The 20655-nt window shown below is 42.7% G+C and overlaps 3 protein-coding genes across 8 annotated transcripts in view; 2 read left to right on the forward strand and 1 right to left on the reverse strand.

Moving 5' to 3' along the window:
• The first annotated feature begins 99 nt into the window (after positions 1-99).
• On the forward strand, positions 100-14752 carry LOC147308740 (phosphatidylinositol 4,5-bisphosphate 3-kinase catalytic subunit alpha isoform). Its single transcript, XM_086273388.1, has 21 exons — positions 100-472; positions 1281-1696; positions 1841-2050; positions 2153-2403; positions 2775-3020; positions 3248-3333; positions 3435-3540; positions 4882-5034; positions 5438-5572; positions 6070-6194; positions 6725-6806; positions 7306-7470; positions 7595-7698; positions 7926-8097; positions 9099-9205; positions 9503-9624; positions 9977-10055; positions 10285-10455; positions 10614-10731; positions 10839-10990; positions 11776-14752. The coding sequence occupies exons 2-21, from the start codon at positions 1345-1347 to the stop codon at positions 12044-12046; spliced, it is 3207 nt and encodes a 1068-aa protein (XP_086129514.1). The 5' UTR covers positions 100-472; positions 1281-1344; the 3' UTR covers positions 12047-14752.
• On the reverse strand, positions 13371-20017 carry kcnmb3 (potassium calcium-activated channel subfamily M regulatory beta subunit 3). Of its 2 annotated transcripts, XM_086273396.1 has the most exons (4): positions 19483-20017; positions 19162-19371; positions 18152-18335; positions 13371-17616 (listed from the first exon to the last, which is right to left on the reverse strand). In XM_086273396.1, coding segments are annotated over exons 1-4 (765 nt in total). In that variant the 5' UTR covers positions 19485-20017; the 3' UTR covers positions 13371-17247. The 2 variants fall into 2 exon arrangements, with proteins under 2 accessions (XP_086129522.1, XP_086129523.1); XM_086273397.1 differs by having other exon boundaries at positions 19162-20017.
• mfsd8l2 (major facilitator superfamily domain containing 8-like 2) overlaps positions 19394-20655 on the forward strand; it is a 29375-nt gene continuing 28113 nt past the window's right edge. For all 5 annotated transcript variants that reach the window (XR_015126240.1, XR_015126239.1, XM_086273389.1 and 2 more), the window contains exon 1: positions 19394-20606. The gene's annotated coding sequence lies outside the window, so the exon portion shown is untranslated. The remainder of the gene's footprint in view (positions 20607-20655) is intronic.

Genomic DNA, 20655 nt, shown 5'->3' on the forward strand with positions numbered 1-20655 from the left:
AATCTGATAGCTTTTCTTTGGAGACATTTCATTTCAAGAAAACAGCGAGCAGGCAGTTTCCCGTCAATTCCCCAGTCTTATCTCATGACAAACTCCTCCACCAGCTCGGTCAGTGTGGGAAGGCGGTCCGAGACGATGAGCCTGTTAGCATCCCTCGAACAGGCTAGCTGTGTGGAGCTAGCGTGTTACCAAGCAGTGCAGTATATTTTCGGGACGGCACGATGACGAACAACAAGAAGTGTTATAGACTTACTCCACTACAGAATATTGACAACCTCGGTGGGAGCTAGGGACGTGTTTCCTTCTGAAAAGCGGCACTGTCCCGACCACCCCGTGTCACTCTTCGGATGGACTAAAGTAGCGCGGCTGCTTGGGAGTTCTGGAGCGGATGGGATTTACTCAGCTAGCCGCGGCTAATGATTGAGCAGTCCGACTAGCTTTACGGCTAACCGGTTGCCGTTAGCTGACACAGGTAAACCTAACATGTTAATTTTGTTGTTGTTTTGTTTTTTTGCAGTGTGTTTGGTTTTGCTGTTGATCGATAAAGCTATCCAGTTACTCACACAACACTGTTCACTCTTACCCTTTTAATTACATTAGGGCCAGCGTGAAAATAGCGTGTGCATGAGGAGAGGTCTTCATACTGTATATGACATTGATCTTCTTGGTGAACTTGGCTAGCGTGGCTAGCTAGCTCGTCAAAGAAACATTATCTAAAGTTAAACCACCAGACAGCAGTACACATCCAACCAGTCAATGTGTATGTCAAGTTCAAGGCTTAGCTGTGTTAGCCGTGATAAACCAATATACGGGGAAATTTGCTAGCTAACAAGTTTGTTTACATGATTCTCAAAGACCTTTTGAGTCCACAGCCCTGCATCAGTTCATTTCTGTCCACTTTAACTTGAGCTAATTCAACACCAGCTGACACATGTGGTCGATTTTGCGCATCTGATGAGTTGACAATTTTTGTTATCATTGGATCAGTTTGTAACGTCAAGTTGTTGGCATATGTTGTGCTGCCGCTCTTGTGCTAACCGAGCCAAAGAAACATCTGTTATATAAGTAGCACACAAATACTAAAGAGTGACACTACAGGTATTCTACAATTATTTTTGTTCGCAATTCTTCTAAAATTCTTCATAATCAGTTAAAGTTTGATGTTTCCAACTCCCTTGGATATAGTTACATTTTTGTATATCCTGTCACTGAGAAGCAGCTGCCATAACTGTAGTGAAATATTTACCACAGGCGTAATTCTGCTCCTTTCTGTTTCTCAGTTGGTCGAAATTGCTCATCTGGTAATTACTGGGCTCAGAATAGAGAGGATCTGCTGGCGAAGCCATGGCTCCCAGACCATCATCGGGAGAACTATGGGGGATGCACTTGATGCCCCCCAGCATTCTAGTGGACTGCCTTCTGCCAAATGGCATGATTCTCACGTTGGAGTGCCTCCGGGAGGCCACACTTACTACAGTCAAGCATGAGCTTTTCAAAGAGGCCAGGAAGTACCCTCTCTACCATCTGCTGCAGGAGGAGAGCTCCTACATCTTTGTTAGTGTCACCCAGGAAGCAGAGCGGGAGGAGTTTTATGATGAGACCAGGAGGTTATGTGATCTTAGGCTTTTCCAGGCCTTCCTCAAGGTTATTGAGCCAGTAGGCAACAGAGAAGAGAAGATTCTCAACAGAGAGATAGGTACAGTTCCTGAGTTACTATGCAGTTAAAAACAGCCCGTATTTATTTGGTTATACTGTGTGTTATATACACTGTATTGTGTTGTCGTTGGCTCTCCTTTTTAATACATAATAACAAAACGCAATTGCTTTTTTTCCCTTTCAGGTTTTGCTATTGGTATGCCTATATGTGAGTTTGATTTGGTGAAAGACCCTGAGGTGCAGGACTTCAGAAGGAACATTTTAAACGTTTGCAAAGAAGCTGTGGACCTCAGAGACAGCAACGGACCCCACAGCAGAGCATTGTACGTCTACCCTCCCAATGTTGAATCCTCAGCAGAGCTTCCCAGGCACATCTATAGCAAGCTAGACAAAGGTGAGGCATTTTACTCCGAGGTGGGCAGCACCCCTCACTGTGCTGGAACTGTTTTGCCAATGCTTTTGCCCTCCGTTTCATCTGTTACTTTATTTCCCTCAGGTCAAATCATTGTGGTCATTTGGGTCATTGTTTCGCCCACCAATGACAAACAGAAGTACACCCTGAAGATCAATCATGATTATGTACCAGAGCAAGTGATTGCAGAAGCCATTCGGAAGAAGACGCGCAGCATGCTGCTCTCCCAGGAGCAGTTAAAGATGTGTGTGCAGGAGTATCAGGGAAAGTACATCCTCAAAGTCTGCGGCTGTGATGAGTACTTACTGGAGAAATACCCTCTGAGTCAGTACAAGGTAATCTAATTAAATCTTAGCTTAGCTGCAGCTGATTCTATTGTACTTAGAGGGGGAGAGACAGATCCACCTCACATCAAATTATCATCCAACACAAATGTGTTCGACACTTAGGGCATGAAATTAAATTTCTGAGGAAATGTTCGGCCAGTCAAGTGTGCACGTTCGAGAAAAGCCCCACACACATCACACAAGTACAAAGTGCTGAGTGCGTCAGTTATTGCTGAGCTGCAATTATAAATTCTTGGAATTTACATTTTGATAGGCCCAGATGTGTACGAATGGCTTCAAAATGTCAAAATGACACGAGCGGCGTCAAAATGTCACAATCGCATCTACTTCAAAATGTCACTTTTATCTGTCCTCAACAGTATGTGCGCAGCTGTATCATGCTGGGAAGAATGCCTAACCTGATGCTAATGTCAAAAGACAGCCTGTATTCCCAACTGCCCATGGATTTCTTCACCATGCCGTCATATGCAAGGCGAATATCCACAGCAACACCCTACATGAATGGGGAAACAGCCACCAAGAATCTGTGGACTATCAACGGAACGCTAAGGATTAAGATACTGTGCGCCACTTATGTCAATGTCAACATCAGAGACATTGACAAGGTACAACTGCAGTACATTGTTGTCATCTTGTTTTTCTTTAAAGCTCATCTGGCTTGTTTCTCATTTGAGTAAAATTTATTCTGACTGTAATATTCCATCTCAGTAGCTTGGAGATTATTAAAAGATGTTGCACTGCGTCTAGCCGTCTCTCTCAGTCAGAAATGTGCTGAAAGAAATCGTTATCGCTTAGATTACTTTATAAATCTTTTGATTTGTTGCTGATCTAGATCTATGTCAGGACTGGGATATACCATGGTGGAGAGCAGCTGTGCGACAATGTCAACACGCTACGTGTGCCGTGCTCAAACCCTAGGTTGTGCATAATCAAAGTGTTTTGTACTCTATGATTTTACTGAGCTTTGTGGCACTAATGTGACTGATTCATATCTGTGGTTATGTTCCTGTTTGTGGCAGGTGGAACGAGTGGCTGACTTACGACATGTACATTCCAGAAGTCCCCCGAGCTGCCCGACTCTGCCTCTCCATTTGCTCTGTCAAAGGACGGAAGGGAGCTAAAGAGGTTAGCACTGAAATGTCAGCATTTTATATTAAAATCTTCAAGGTATTGTCGTAAAATTCGCATATTTTCTTTTTAAAAAATCCCGAAATTGAATCAGTCACGGCACAGTAAGTGAAGTTGGCCCTTATAATGGTCCAGTAGCCAAAGATGGTTGTTGACAGTAAGGCATTGTTAGAAATTAATCTTTCATCAACTGCTTCTGGGACCTGTGTTCGCCAGTCAGCCAACTGGAATGCAACTACAACTCATGCCCCGATCTACTCGACACGGGCACTTGTTAAAAAACACAAACCGAATTGATGGAAGTAAAATGTGCCAAAAAAAATGTTTGGGATGCCAACCAAGAAAAAAATGTAGCTGATCTTTTAAAATGACATGCTCTTTAACTATGATCGTGTCTGTGCCAAGGAGGGTGTAGCAGAGAAAGAAACAGCGTCGATGTTGCGTTGGTGTGTCATAGCCTGTGATTCAGTAGGCATTGTCAATCACGCAACCTCATGCATCGAACTCGACTGGTTTATTCTATCCGTGTCTCATCGTGTGACTTACAAGGGTTGAAAAACAGCCTCAAAAATGGTCTTTGCTCCTCTTGAATCAAACCTTTAATATGGAGAGTGAATAACAGCCTAATATAAACCAATCAGTGCCTCAGATGTTATCGAAACTGTTCTCAAAATTATTCTCTGCACCTCCACTGAATTTGGTGCAACAGAAATGAAGCACATTAATCTTAGCTATTGTGTTTTTCTTGTACCATCTCATTAGCCACAGAGTGGTTGTTTTGTTTTGTTTGCCCCCTCCGGGGTGAAAGAGGCCACGATTTAACACCTTGTTGATTTTGGCCAACAAGTGTGTTTTAATATTACAGCAAGCACTCGTGGAGAAATTATTCTGTCAGAAATGTATCAAAAGCACAAGTGGTGTATCTGCCCGACAGCCAAACAAACTAGCATGGTTTTAATTAAGAAGTCAATCAGTAATTGGCCCTTTTCCCAGCAGACCAGCAGCAGATGCGATTAAGTTTCATGGTGCGCGTGGTTTAAATGGATTTCCATACAGGAGCAGGGCAGGAGTTGGAGCTGTGCAGTCTGCCTGCTGCAGCTATTTTTTCTCTTCTTGCAGTTTTTTGTTTAAAAACCATGTTTCTATTAACAGTTATGATCAGCCAAACCAATGATGCACATGTACTTTGGACATTTCATTATCGTCTTACCTGTTCTTACTTTATTATCACCAACTTCCCTGTTTGTTTTTATTCCACTGCACCTGTCTGCTCCGTATCCACCAGATGTTGCCTTGCTGATGATTTTCACATGGATCCTTTTTACTCGTTTCCTGTAGGAACACTGTCCCCTCGCCTGGGGCAACATTAACCTGTTTGACTACACCCACACACTAGTAGCAGGGAAGATGGCTCTCAACCTGTGGCCTGTCCCACATGGCCTGGAAGACCTGCTCAACCCTATCGGTGTCACGGGCTCCAACCCTAACAAGGCAAGTGGCAAAACTTTCTTTGTTGTTTGCACTTCCAGTGTTTCTCTGTTCTGTATATACAAACATGTTGATAATAGTAGCATTGTATCTTTAATTTGCATAAACCTGAATGGATCAGGATGCAGTTTATAAACACTTGAGTTTTTGCCAGCATCTGAAGCTTTTCACATACACGCATTATGCATAATAATAACTTTTAAGCCTCGTGACCCAGTTATAGCAAAGCTGGCGACACCTTGTACAGTTTCAGTAATGCAGCAGCTGCTGCTTAAGCTGCTCGATTTAAGCAACCTAGCTCCTTATCCCAATTAATTAATTACTCATTGACACGGGCGCCTTAATTTGATTACAATAAACACCTTGAATGACCTTTTCCCCTCTTTACCGTTTTCTAAACATACAGGAAACCCCATGTCTGGAGCTGGAGTTTGACCATTACAGCTCCCCTGTCAAGTTTCCTGATATGTCTACCATTGAGGATCATGCAAACTGGAACATATCCAGAGAGCTTGGCTTTAATTACTGCCACACTGGTTTGGTAAGAGTAAACACGTGTTTGTTGGTTTCTGTTTTGCTTTGCTGGTCAGATACATGAACACATTATCTGACGTGATTTTCATTGAAGAGCTGCCACATCATAGTTCATGTGCACTCTACACAGAAAGTATGGGGGCCTATAAGGTTTATCTTTCTGTTAAATATATACACAGTTATATAATAAGGTCATTTTCTTCGCCTCTTGGCTCTGTGATGTGATTGAGAGTGGATATCCCTAATAATGTCATCTCAGGGACTCAATCAGGTGCAGCCAATCAGAAGAAAGGTTTTCCTTAAAGGGAGAGGAGCTGAAACGGATCGTTTTAGACAAAGGATGAACCGATGGGCCTCACCGAGGCTCAGTACAAGATAGACTTGACTGAAAATGTGGAGCTGGAAATGAGAATAATCATCCCGCTGTTATATGACAAGTGGCTCTAGAACCGACTCTGACCTCCTTGGTTTGTTTTGCTAAACTGTGTTATTTTGGTGTCATAGAGTAACAGACTGGCACGGGACAACCCCCTGACTGACGGCGACAATGAGCAGCTACGGCAAGTGTGTAACAGAGACCCGCTTTCTGAAATCACTGAGCAGGAGAAGGACTTCCTGTGGAGACACAGGTAATGATGTGTGCTGGTATGCTTTTATAAAGGGCTTTTGAGCTAGTACCCACTCGGGGCGATTCGTCTTTACTCTGCTTCAGTCTTTTTCCATTACAATTGAATAGCACCTAATGTGCCGACATCATTTGTATGCAACACAATAATGGAGGATGTAGAGGAGAGGGTACACCTGAAGCTCAGTGTATGGCTTTTTCTCAGACTGGGGTAGCACGATTTTGTTTTTTGTGTAGCCGTTGCCGGCTCTCACGACGCCACTGTCCAGTCTAATCAGTGGCATGCAGCCTGTTGATGTCACGTTTTCAGATTGACTCAGTTCGCTTGGATCCCTGGAAGAGTAGGCAATACAATACACCACCAGTACCACCTAATGGAAAACTCTAATGACAAAATGAGCAGTAGGACGAGTAGGTACTAGTGGAAGAGTTGGCCCCTGGTTATCAAAGCTGCTAGATTTGTACACAGAAGTCTTTAATGCTGATGGTGGAAAAAGTTATAACTTATTTGTTTTGTCACCAATTTTATTTTAGACATGACTGCATCAATATGCCAGAGATCCTTCCCAAGATCCTCCTGGCTGTGAAGTGGAACTCCAGAGATGAGGTTGCACAGGTGAGTGCGGGGTTTCTACAGCTCATACACCTTGATATCACTTTTTAACAGTGATTGAATATGCTTACTCAAGTTCTCGACCTGTTTTTGCACATGAGCCACAGCATGACTTTTCTAGACCCAGCAGGGCTTGATGCGAGAACCTAAATGTCATACTCAGATGGATTGAACTCGAGCAGTCTTCACCCTGCCAGCTCCCTAGTACAAAGTCTGTGTGATGTCAGATTGAGCCAGTGTGAGAATAGAGCAGGCAGGCTAGAGATTTCACGGGGAGTGAGTGAGTGTAATGTGTCCTGCCTCCTTCAGCAGCTACCTAGGGAACACTACACACCTAAATCTATAGGAGAACTTTGCAGTGGTGAGAATACAACTCTGACACAGAGAATCTGTTGTCTGCAACATGTATGAAGGGGCAACTTCTCATAGTCCTTATACAGCTGTGTATTACAGGGTTGTTCAAAATCTGTGTTCTGTATTTAGCTGCCTTTTCTCATTTCAGATGTATTGCCTTCTAAAGGACTGGCCTGCTATCAAACCAGAACAAGCCATGGAGTTGTTGGATTGCAACTTCCCCGATCCTATGGTCAGAGAGTTTGCTGTGAAGTGCCTTGAGAAATACCTAACTGATGACAAACTCTCCCAGTATCTCATTCAGCTGGTTCAGGTGTGTTTAGATCAAACTAAGCCGCGGGAGCCATTTTCATTCTGCCATGTTTTGCTGATGAGTCACATGTTTTGCTTGATGGACTGAAGGTATTTTCAATATATTCTCTGTGGCCGTGTCTTAGGTTCTGAAGTACGAGCAGTACCTTGATAACCCACTCGCACGGTTCCTGCTGAAAAAGGCGTTAACCAATCAGAGGATAGGACATTTCTTCTTCTGGCATTTAAAGTGAGTTTATTTAAAAGGATTTTCTTTCAGGAAGTTGGAACTGTTTGTAAGCGAAAGGTTAAAGTCTTGTTTGAGTGTTTGGCCTCGGGTACGGATGAATTTAAAAAACATACTTTGAAGATGCCTCACATTGGTTTATGTTTTAGGATTTCCAGGGAGGCAGAGTGTATTTTCTTTGGGACAGAACCTCTTAAACTTTTTTTCTTTCCTTGTTTTTATGCGTGAAGGTCAGAGATGCACAACAAGACAGTGAGCCAGCGGTTTGGTCTGCTTCTGGAGTCCTACTGCCGGGCCTGTGGCATGTATCTGAAGCACTTGAGCAGACAGGTGGAGGCCATGGAGAAGCTCATCAATCTCACTGACCTCCTCAAACAGGAGAAAAAAGATGAGGCTCAGAAGGTAATCTGACAGCTGGCAGCTGTTTTGAATGTGATCCACTGAATCGTTTGGTTTAATCTTGACAACATCTGGACCGGCCTGGCCGCAGGGACACCACATTAGAGTGCAGTGATAGAATTTGGAGCTTTGCTTTTTCTCTCTTTCTTTTTTTTCCCTCTTAATTGCTTGTAGTAAAATATTCAGCCACACTGGCATAAGATATTTCATCTTTTTAAAAAGCTTTTTGTAATCACTCATTCAGTGTATTTTTTGTTATCATTATTATTATTATTATTATTATTTTGCTTTTGGGTCTTTATGACATCAGTGAGAGTGAAAAACCTCAATCATCTCAGAAACATAGATAACAGAAGCCCCACCCACCTGCTGTTCCAATTTTCTGTTTGTGAGGGGTAGCCAATCAGAAGAAGGGATGCTGGACTTAATCAGCAACCTCCTCGTTTAAGACAGAGGATGACCCGAGGGACTCCACAAAGGCTCAGCATGAAATAAACAAGGATTATTTTAAACTGTGACTCATGCAGAGCAAACCCAGAAGAGTCAAATGAAAATATTTCATTGAAATGAGAACAATGGGTCTCTTATCCTTATAGTACTAGTTCCAGTTAAATATGGAACTTAAGGTTAGCAGTCGTTAGTAGTTAGTGAACTTAATATGTAGCTACAGGCTATAAAAATGTTTTGCTACTAGTTGCTATGCCAGTCACAGGGGTTAGCTTGGATGGCTTGGTCATGTATTAAACCAGTATGAAATGCCCAGTGCCCATCCAATCTAAATCTACCTGGTGCTTCTTAGATGGTTCAGCATGGCCACCAGAGGGTGTATGTCATTGCCTGAAAGCCCTCAGTGAAGGAGCATTACCTCATTGTGAGAGATTTTGCTGAAGAGAAGCAGCAGAAAGTTGACTGTGATTGCTGCATATGAACTTAGGCCAGCCCGTTTATCCAGTTGCCCAGCACCTGAGGAAACTAACTGTCACATTTGTTTAATCCCCTCTAAGGTTCAAATGAAGTTTCTGGTGGAGCAGATGAAAAGACCTGACTACATGGATGCACTGCAAAGCTTCACCTCTCCGCTGAATCCGGCACATCAGCTGGGAAACCTCCGGTACTTCAGCACTCTTATCTAACGCAGTCCGCTCAAATGGTTGGCATTTGATTTTTATTCCCCCTGCAGGTGATGCTTTCGCCCTCTCCTCTCCGAGGCTTGAAGTATTACCAGATGTGATAAGAGCTGAACAGTTTGGTTCATATCAAGCACATTAGGACCATTATGAACTGAATGCTTGTAGAGCTCTGTTGCTGTGATGAACACAACCACAATTACAGAGGGCTTTCCTCCTTTCCTTTTATATACATGTATGTGTATTTTTCCTGCTAAAACATATCCATGTCTTTACTTTAGCCTGGAGGAATGCAGGATGATGTCGTCAGCAAAGAGACCTCTGTGGCTTAACTGGGAAAACCCAGATATGATGTCGGAGCTGCTCTTTCAGAACAATGAAATCATCTTCAAAAATGGAGATGGTGAGTTGTGCCTCTACCTCCGCCTGTCTGTCCTCTCCTCAGCGCTGACACTCTCAGCACACACACACACACAGACCTGCCGAGCATGCGCACAGTTCAGCCTGCGCTGCGTCGTTTCATGCTACATAAATACAACTATAACTGCGCTCTTAACGCAGAACTCAGAAGGAGCAGTGCTCGTATTTGACCCCCGCTTCACGGCAGCAGGTTGTGCTTTTTTGCTGCAGCGTCTGTGACCAACATGACTTTGAAAGCTCTGCTCCATAATGCATCATGGAGTTGATCAAAGCAGCTCAGCAGCTCATATTCACCTCACCGTTATCCACCTCCTTGTCTCTCTTTGCCTCTGCAGATCTGAGGCAGGACATGCTGACGCTACAGATCATTAGGATAATGGAGAACATCTGGCAGAACCAAGGCCTTGATCTCAGGTAGGCTCCTCACTTCGTCATGACAGCAGGGATGCAGGTATCCATTAACAGGCACCGGACCTTTCATGTTCTGCGAGCCATACTTGAATGCAGATTAGCAGGCAGACCCTGCCAGCCACCTCACGTCATTTAATATAAAGTCCATCAGTGCTGTCTTGATATATATATATATATATTTTTTTTTTCTTTATCGCCTTGCCTCTCATGTTTTCTACGCTTCCTCTTCCAGGATGCTGCCCTATGGCTGTTTGTCTATCGGCGACTGCGTGGGTTTGATCGAGGTGGTGAGGAACTCTCACACCATCATGCAGATCCAGTGCAAAGGAGGCCTAAAGGGGGCGCTGCAGTTCAACAGCCACACTCTACATCAGTGGCTCAAGGATAAGAACAAGGGAGAGATGTGAGCTCAGTAGAGATGTTAATTAATGTTAATTATTAATGCCAAGCCTTTTTTTTCTATTTCTACTTCCTTTGTGACGACATCTGCATAAATTTCCTAGACTGCCTCAAATGATTTTGCCTTTTTTTTTTTCTTTTTTTTTTTTTTTGCCGTCTCAGGTACGACCAGGCCATCGATCTGTTCACACGGTCGTGCGCAGGCTACTGTGTAGCTACATTTATCCTGGGCATAGGAGATAGGCACAACAGCAACATCATGGTTAAAGATGATGGGCAGGTAATGATTACAGCCGCTTCTCTTTCTGAGTTAAACTTCATCTCTATACTTTAGATTTTTTGGTTTATCCTTTATAATTTAATGTGTCATATTTTCTGTGTTCTCAGCTGTTCCACATAGATTTTGGTCACTTCCTTGACCACAAAAAGAAGAAGTTTGGGTACAAGAGGGAGCGCGTCCCCTTTGTGCTCACACAGGACTTTTTGATTGTTATTAGCAAAGGAACGCAAGAGTGCACCAAAACGAGGGAGTTTGAAAGGTAATGCTTCACCCACAGCGACGCTGAAAGGGTGGATGAGGTGCTTTTTGAGTCCTCTTTTTAAACTTTTTTGTTACAACAAATGACTCAGCACAGTAACTAGTCTGTGTAAAAATAAAAATCTGAAGGTGTTAGGAGAGAAACGGAAGAAGTAAATAAATATAAATCAAATGGTAGGCACCACAGGCTTGTAGCAAAGACAAAAGATCAGACAGTCAAGCCGTGACAGATGTGGCCGCTAGTGATCTTATTGTAAACACACACCAAAGGTTTTCTGTCACTGATGAGATCTGAGAGCAACAAAGTGACTGAAGAGTTTGTGAAACAAAGATCCGGAGCCCAGATTCTCATAAACTGTTTCCTGGCGGAATGACGCAAGCTGCTCAAATGTTCCATAGAAATTCTGGATCAGGTTTGTCATTTATCCAAGACATGGAAATGTTTTTCCTTGCAGCGTATGCAAGGATGTAGTCTAATGAAGCTGATGTCCACAATATTGTTCCAAATTGGATGTCCCGAAAGAGATAAGGGGTCCATGTTCAAAGACTCTCCCAGTATCTTTTGCACCTCCTGCAAAAATGTCTAGGGAATGAATTTTTGGACACAGCCAATCACAGTGTGAATAGGTTCTAATTGAGGTCTTGCACTTCAAATGTAAGAAAGTCGATGATTCTTCTGTTGTCTTTGACTGCACACAGTGCCAGATTTAAAATAGCAGCAGTCTCTGGTGGGTAACTGGGGTGGGTAACAGAACTTGACCCTGCTCGTTTTGCTTCCCTCTTCAGATTCCAGGAGATGTGCTACAAAGCGTACCTGGCAATCCGGCAGCACGCCAACCTCTTCATCAACCTCTTCTCCATGATGCTGGGCTCGGGAATGCCTGAGCTGCAGTCGTTCGACGACATCGCTTACATCAGGAAGACCCTGGCCCTGGACAAGTCGGAGCAGGAGGCCCTGGACTACTTCATGAAGCAGATGAACGACGCTCACCACGGCGGCTGGACTACCAAGATGGACTGGATCTTCCACACGATTCGCCAGCATGCCATGAACTGAGGAAAGAATGGTGGCAGCAGCAGGACACGAAGAACCACAAGAACAATAAAAAATAAGCAAGTTGTTTCCCCTAACACACTAAGGCCTGGTGAATATTTCTGCCAGTGCTTGACTCTGAAACTTTGCCTGCCAGCGAGACTCAAAACGAGCACGCTCAGAAGAAATGCCTAAATGCTCCTTTTCCTTCTGAAATTTCTCTCCCTGCATTATGAACTTAAGAAGGTGGAGTTAAATTTCACCTGTTGTCTTCATAGGAGCTAAGCTAGCGTGGACCTGGACAGCATTGGCCTTTATGTGAACCAAGTATAGACAGGTTACATTTTATCTTTTTATTTTCAAAGCTTCTACAACCATCAACATTAAGAGAGGAACTTCATGAAGTGATACACGATGAGCACAGCTAGCTTTTTATAAAGAGAGATTGAAACCGAATGATTTCAACTACCTATTTTTGAACTGATGAAGGCGGGGCCAGGTGAAGATGGGGCTGTTGTTGCAGCGGGCAGCTCACCTGCCAGGTACTCTCAGAATTTTCCAATAAGATTATATAAACACTGAACAAACCTCAAAGTTTTTTGGGAAAACCTCAACTAAGCATTTAACACTATTTGAAGAAATTGCAATGATGACCTATTTGTAACCTACCCGTGTACAAATCATGTCCCGTCATATAAGTGACTTTTTGTACAGCAGTATATCCATATACTTGTATGCATTTGGTGCACATATTCCTTTTTGAATCTATTCTCTACTGAGCCAAAGTACTACATGCATAACTCCACTAGTCAGCAGTCTTATTGTTAAAAACAAACAAACCCCCCCCCCCCAAATAATCACTACTATTCCAAGTCTTGTGTGTACTCTTAGCACTGATGTCTGCAGTATTTGTTTTTTTTCTTGTCTGTCAGTATTAGTTTGTGTCACATGTAGAGGCACAAACGTGTCATCTATTCAGTGCACATGGACCCGAGAAAACCTTTCTGATGACCAGCTGGTTAGGGTTCGTCTTTCTTTTTCTTTTCTTTTTTGGATGCCCCAAAATATGAATTTGGCCAAAAGCGTTTTTTGTTTTTTTCCCCCCTTTTTGTTTGTTTTTGTATTGCGCTAGTTTGTTTCAGGAAAACAAAGTTTTTGCTCAATACGTTAGTTAGAAAAAACATTTTTTAAGGTCATCCTCATCACAGAGTCTCGGAACATTTAGCCAGCACCAGATTCATGTTGGACGACACTGACAGGTCGATAAACGTCAGGCTCGATAACTCGATATCAGCAGATCCCTGTTTTTTCCTGTTTGGTGGTTTTATTGTCGTTTAGCTAACACGGGTGGGAAACAAAGGATGTGCGGTGTTCATTTCGTGTGCTGTGCAGTTACTCTATGCAAGTCATAATACTATAACATGTACTGTATACTGATGTCGGGCACAGAGGGAAGCGCATCTTCCCCCTGGCGTGCTCGCACAGAGAACCGTCGGTGGACTTTGTATAGAAAGTGCATGGAAGAAGGAAAAAAACCCAAAAAAACTCACTTAAGTTGCCGTGTAACAGTATCGTCTACTTCCCAGCAGAAAGAGCTGTGCAAAACACCTCTGCACCCTGCCTTTTACTTGTCCTTGAGAAACTTTGGAGCTTCGGTCTAAGCCATGTGTTTAAAAAATAAAACAAAAAACAAAACTTTTTTGCTCTCAATCACAGAGAGCAAAGAAAGAAAAGTATCCGAAGTTATATTTTTGAAACCTTCCAAGTGTCTTCTTCCATACCTGTGATTGTTGCCCTGTGCGTGGAAGCGTGGCCAGCGTTATCGCTGCACAGACTCTCGTACGCGTCCATAAGTGTTGTAGCTTTACTAAAGTGATGCCTAACAGGGCGGTTTCCTGGAAACGTTAAGTCTGTTAAAGTAAGCGAAGTTTGAGCGAGGACTTAAAACTGCTCAGGAAACTGTCGACTGACATGCACGCACTTCTGTACGGGATACAGAGCAGTGGGCCGGACCCGAACTGACAGAACTAACCCTCACATATACTTTATAGAAGCCCTATCTAAACCACGCTCTCTCCCTTTGTACTTGTTTTGTTTCTCACACTGCATTATGCATGACTATCTACTTTTTTTTTTTTCTTCGACCTGATGTTGTCTACTTGAATTTCATGTATAGAAATGACCTTGTTACTTGTTTAAGGTACAACAAAGTCACAGTGAAGTTAACAGATACTGATACGTGTGCAAATGCTTTCCTTGAATAACTACAGAGGTAATATATTTTTGTATTTTTTAAATGTAAGCAATCTCATGAGTAACGGCTAACCAGGAAAAAGGCAAAAAAAAAAGTTAAAAAAAAAAAAAAGGAGGAGTCACGTGTAACATTCACCATCCTCACGCAAAATCCAGCAAACAGCCTCTTGTCATCGAAAAGGATGTGACTGAAGGACAAGGACTTGGTGCTGCAGTTGGAGTACCATTCTCACATCAAGTGGAGGGAATTTTTGCCCCAAGTGGAAGTCTCTAAGCACAACGCGTACAAAGAAACTACCCTGCATGTTTTAAAATGATCCAGACCCATGCTAGTTATCTTTCCACCTGTATATGTCAGAAAAAAAACACCTCAAATACTTCTTTTTAGTCATCCTCATATCACCATGTCTGTATGCATTCATTTATTGTGCTGTTGAATAAAAACATTTCTCCTCGTGAATAAGTCTGTCGGTTTATTTTACTCGTTTAAAAATTTAGGTCATTTACAAGCCACTTTTTCATTTCCATGCTTACAAAAAAACAACTCCAGAATAATATTTACACAGTGAGCCAAAGCCATGAAGAGAAGCATTATAAAGGTTTCCATAGAAAAATACAAAAAAAGACTTATTAGAAGGGTCTGTGCAATATGGCACACTTGTGAAATGACTCCCATTAACATTATCTAACATTAAATGATTACGGTAAGAGTACCGTAATTGATACTACTGTGCAAAAGTCTTGAGTCATTCCTCATGTTTTTATATGTTGCTCAGAATTGAGAAATAAGTGCATACATTTATTGAAAAGTAAAAACATGGAAACTGTATACAAGGTGAAGGTTGGCAGTGAGTACTTTATATGACTACCTTTATTCTTCATCACAGCCTGAACCCTTTTGGGCAGCTTTCTTGTCATTTTGTTAAGTAAATGGTCTGTATTTGTATAGCGCTTTACTTAGCTTTACCCTAAGGACCCCGAAGCGCTTTACACGTTCAGTCATCCACCCATTCACACACTGGTGACGGCAAGCTACATTGCCCGGGGCAATAGCGGCGAGGCTGCCGGGCCCTCTGACCACCACCAGTGGGCAACGGGTGAAGTGTCTTGCCCAAGGACACAACGACCGAGACTGTCCGAGCCGGGGCTCGAACCGGCAACCTTCCGATTACAAGACGAACTGCCAACTTTTGAGCCACGATCGCGTAGTCCTCAGGAATAGTTCTCCAGGCTTCTTGAAGGACATTCAAAGCGTATCTTTGGATGTTTACTGTTTTTTGTGAGGTCCAGGATCTAGGGAGCGATAATGTTGCATTCTGCATTTTTCTATCCCGGTATACTTTCACTGCATTGGCAGTGTGTTCGGGATCATTCATGCTGATCTGTTCTACAAATTTTGTTAAGATCACCAACACCAATGGCTGAAACGCTGCCCCAAACCACGACACAGCCTCCACCGTGTTTTACAGAAGGCTGTAGACACCCACTGTTGTACCTCTCTCCTCCACTCCTCCATACATACTGACAATGATTTTAACAAAAAATGTCAGTTGCCACTGATTTTAAGTCCAGTCCACTCATTAAGAGAGGCATCTTAACACCCACCCTTCCACTTAGGTTGTTTCTTATTAGGCTTCAGTGAACAGTAGTGCCAGATGTATCTTTAGGTCCTGTGTCAGGTCTTTTCTGGATATTATCTCTTACAGACATGACTTTCAGATACAGTTCATCTGCTATAGATGGTTTTTTAAGGGCACACTGCACACCATGCTGAGTTAGGTCATGTTTTCTGCTACTGGCGCTTTGGGAATCACCTTGTTGGTGTAAAAATACTACTTCATGTTTGTCTCTGTTATTTTATACATCTTTCTTAGAATTTTTCATCTAAGCAAATGGGTACAAGTTAACAGAGTGCCTAAAGATACAATTTAAAATGGTCTTTGTCAAGTTGTCTGTTTGCATGTAGACACAACACTGGTTCATCCGTTGAGTTAGTTGCTTTTTTATGCTTGACTGATTTATAGGCCAGTGTTAAGTGGCTTAAAAACAAACGCCAAACAAAGAAGAAATCCTCTGGACATGTTCAGTTATTCAAGGATTGCACTGAAAATGAATGAAGAACAACAAGTGTCCAAAAAGAGATACTGTGAAAAAGCTTCAAAAAACCTGTAGATCTATCTCTCAAAAGCACTTTAAAAATAACAAGAGAGTCTGAATCCTTTGAAGTGAAACATAAAGACACGGGAAGTGCATTGAGAGTTTTACACAAAACTCCAGGATGAGAATTATTTTTAACCATGAATCATGCAAAGACATTCAAGCAGAGTCTGTTATTATTCTAAATATATTGTGTCCAGTACTCCCTCGCATATTATCATTGGACCAATAGAAACTCTCATCCAACTGTGACACATAACATCAATCTGTCACGAATTTCCTCACTTCTCTCAGGGTGCAAATAATCATCCCTCATAAACTGACTTATTAGCCAGCTTGCTATCTGGAAAACATTAAAAAGTATTAGTCAGTGACCCAGAGCCCAGGCTAGATAAATCAGTGTTTGGATTATCAGGAGAGCATTGGAATGCTTCTCTCCTGTAAGTGATCCCTGGCCCGAGAAAGTTGGAGCGCTACCTGCTCGACACTTAACAAATATTGAATATATGCCTAATTAAACATGAGAGGTACTAATTGGTGCTGACTGAGTGTGAAACATCATGAATGGTGTGGCTGGTCAAGCAGACTTTGTTTCTTTCTGCCAACATTTGGACATCAGTGTCTATTTAATAACAGAGGAAGGCACTTTTTAATAAGGAGGCAAAAACTGTATAGATTTTCAATTCTCACACTTCAGACCAACATTTTACTTTGACTAACCTTTTACAAATCAACACTAGATAACTTTATGTACCAGTTAAAAGGCTTACAAAAATGGCATTTTTTGGCATATTACAGCTTAAGCTCTGGACATGTCATGAGGGAGATTGTGCGCTGGACCTACGGAGCAGCCTGTACAGTTTGCCCTGAGTGTATCTTGAAGTCAGCCGGCTCCCTGCAGCTTCACTGATCACCTCTGTGGACAGATGGGCTAGACACTGAGTCAGTTTCACAAGGCCCACCAGCAGAGCTCCACCGCCCAGAAGTATACAGGGCCACAGCAGTGCAAACAGGACCATCTGCAAAGTGTACTTCCTGCGTAAGATGGCGTGGTTGGGGTACCTCGTCTGATCAGTTAAACATGCGGTGTTGTTCCCGAGCAGACTGTCCAGGCTGCCGTTCACTTTCTGGACTTGATCCTGAAGTGCTTTTCTGTCCATTTGGCATTTGGGCATGTAGAAACACTGAGAGAGAAAAAGATAAGATTCAAGTGTAATTTTTTATCAAGTGACCTACCCCTTACAGTTGGCAGGACTGATTGCAATCAGTGCGACGAGCTGCAAGGGTCTTTTTTTTTTTGGTGTCTGTTAAAAAAAGCAAAGGGAATTTACAAGCCTCCGTTTTCTGCACCGGTGCCAAAAAATACTTCATAGCATCTCTCTGAATGGAGCAGAAGTGCAGTGTGAGAGCATCTCCTAATAATATCTACTGGCTTATTCACAAGGGCACAGGCATTAAAAGTGTTGCTGCTTTTCCATCCTGTCAGCTACTTCAGCCTTCATCGCTTTCTCACATGCATTCCCAGGTCCATGCTTAGATGGATAATAAAACACCTGAGAATTAAAATTAAGAATTACTAAACAAAGTAATCTTACATGCTGTGCTATATAGATATAAAGACCTAATATTCAGATTTAATGCTCCAGAGCTGATGTCCTCCTCCTGAGCAGTTCATGTAACAATTCCTAAAACCTGGAATTTTGTGTTTTAAATCCACACCTCGGTCGCGAGGAGAACAGAATCCTCATTTAAGTGGAGCACGGCCTCCTCGGTGGAGCCATTGAAGTAAACCGTCACCGTCGCCTTGAGGCACGGCACTGTGCTCACACCTCTGCAGTCCACCCACTCCTCCAGTATCTCACTCTTCTGCAGCACACAGCTGGCATTACCATCATCCCAGCCACTGGAAGACAACCAGCAGGGAAGCTTCAGAGAAGCCTTCAGACTTACATAATTCACATGCACACCTCAATGGCACTAATTAAAACAGCTGCATAAAGGATTGCTACTGCAATTTGTAGTAGCAAAATTAGTGTGGGATAGACTGACCCATCAACTTTTCCACAGGAGCAGGGTTCCTGCCCAAGTTTTTATAATTTCTTACTTCATCTATGTGGTTCAGTGCAGTTAGCCAATATTTAGCATGTTAACAGTTAAATTAAGATCCTGAACGTGGAAGCTTTAGACTTGCTCAGCATCGTCTGTCATTGGTCTGTCGGTCATTGTCCATTGTTGTGCTGAATTCTTCTGGGAACTCTCAGACAGGCAAGAAAAACTACTGGAATAAAAATCCCATGCAGGAATACAGAGCATAAGCATCATCAGTGATTCCTGTTATACCGGCTTTGTTATTCTGACAGGAGATTATGTGACACAACTGATGGTGAATGCCAATAAAACTTGTAAAAGCTATTGCAGGAGAATAGGGTGCAACAACAATCACATGTCATGTGTTTTTAAGTGCCTTTTATCAGTTTGTTGCGGAGAAATCTTTCAAAATGATTAAGAAAGCTCAGCAGAAGGAAAAATATACACCAGCTGTCACAGGGCAAGAGGCAGGTCACCACTCTATCTCAGGACTAACACGCAGAGAGACAGGCAACCATTCACACTCGCATTCACTCTTAACACACACGTCTTTGGACGCACAGACACGGGGAGAACAAGCCTTCAGTGAGGGGATGCATTTGTAACTGAGCCTGGAAACGAGACAACACTCCCCAGTGTACCTGTTAACAAAGGGTTTGATCATTGTGATGCCGACTACAAAGAACATGAGCACAGAGAAGGCCATCATGGTGCAGCCCAGCAGGATGGCGCGGTCCTCCCCGACGCTTGCACCTGACACCTGTGTCCGAATCCCCTGTTCTCCGTGCCCGTCAGCTCCTCGGCTTCGATCGCGGTCCTGAGCCACCATAGTGTGGCAGAATTCCCCGGGCCTCACACACACAGACACACACACATACAGGGATTTAATTCAGAAGTGATTCAAACTTAAATGATTTCACGTTTGGTTAATTTTACACTCTTTAAAACAATAAATGACTTACATACAAAATGTATTTAAAGTAATGTAAGTGATAAAAATGAAATGAAATACAACAAAATGTAACCAATACTTCAAAAAAAATGAGCCATGCTAGCAGCTCTGTAAGGCTGTGTTTGAAAATACGGGTGGTTTGAGCTAAACGCCACTTAGCATGGTAGCATGCCATTGTACCACTTGCTAATTAGCAATAAACAGGAAGCGCAGCAGAGGCTCATGGGAAGGTCATTAGTTTAGGAACTAGCTTATTTAGCTAGACATGAACACTGTAAGAGAAAAACACTGCCCATAAACAATAAATCAGTGATTAGAGGTCAAGCTGGAGGAATCATTTTAATTAGTCCTGTGTTAATAATGTGGGCCTTAGTATTTCCTTTAATCGGCAGTTTGTTAGCTGCACCTGTTCGCTGCTTGTTCATGCCTATCACACAGCAGCAAGCAATGCATCTAGCCATATAAACATAGGCTAGCCAGACTGCTGTGAGATGGAAAAACAACAGTATCTCAAATAACCACTCGTTACACCAAATGTAAGCAGAAGATCAGGACAGGTTGAATCTTGAAGCAGATTTGTTACAGCAACAGCAGAAGACAACACTGGGTGCTGCTCCTGTCATCTAAGAGCAGGAAACTGAGGCTACATTACAATGGGAAAACAGAAGACTGGGAAAATGTTGCCTGGTCTGATAAGACTTGATTTTTGCTGCAACATTTAGATGGTTGGATCAGAATTTGGTATAAATAACACAAAAGCATGGATCTAGCCTGCCTTGTATCAACAGTTCAGCTTCATGGGATATTTTGTTAACACAGTTTTGCTACTGACCACATCCATCCCTTTATGCCCACAGTGTCCCCGTCTTCTGATGGCTCCTTCTAGCAGGATAATGCACCGTGTCAGAAAACTCAAATCAGCTCAAACTGGTTTCTTGAACATTGCAGTGCACCTTTGGGATGCAGTGGAATGGGAGATTCTCATCATGGATGTGCAGCTGACAGCCTGTGCGATGAACTAAAATCTCTGAGGAATGCTTCCTGCACCTTGTTGAATCTGTGCCATGAGGAATTAAAACGAAAGAAGACAAAAGTGGGGCTGATCTGGTACTAGCAACGTGTAGCAAGTGGCTGGTGAGTGTATACAGGTTATTTCTGATATATCATTCCCCTTCAAGCCATA

This window comes from Aulonocara sp. 'chitande type north' Nkhata Bay, linkage group LG18, assembly GCF_057382095.1.
Source record: "Aulonocara sp. 'chitande type north' Nkhata Bay isolate Kocher_YH1m ecotype deep benthic linkage group LG18, A_spYH_male_GT1.1, whole genome shotgun sequence".
NCBI lineage: Eukaryota > Metazoa > Chordata > Actinopteri > Cichliformes > Cichlidae > Aulonocara > Aulonocara sp. 'chitande type north' Nkhata Bay.

What these genes read in the sequence shown, in the direction of transcription:
- LOC147308740 (XM_086273388.1), top strand. Translation starts at nt 1,345, where the DNA reads ATGGCTCCCAGACCATCATCGGGAGAACTATGGGGGATGCACTTGATG. An exon ending in TTCTTCTTCTGGCATTTAAA is followed by an intron (nt 7,699 to 7,925) that starts GTGAGTTTATTT and finishes TTATGCGTGAAG; the next exon opens with GTCAGAGATGCACAACAAGA. An exon ending in AAAACGAGGGAGTTTGAAAG is followed by an intron (nt 10,991 to 11,775) that starts GTAATGCTTCAC and finishes TTCCCTCTTCAG; the next exon opens with ATTCCAGGAGATGTGCTACA.
- kcnmb3 (XM_086273396.1), bottom strand. An exon ending in ATCAAACCCTTTGTTAACAG is followed by an intron (nt 18,336 to 19,161) that starts GTACACTGGGGA and finishes GTTGTCTTCCAG; the next exon opens with TGGCTGGGATGATGGTAATG. An exon ending in CTGTTCTCCTCGCGACCGAG is followed by an intron (nt 17,617 to 18,151) that starts GTGTGGATTTAA and finishes TTTCTCTCTCAG; the next exon opens with TGTTTCTACATGCCCAAATG.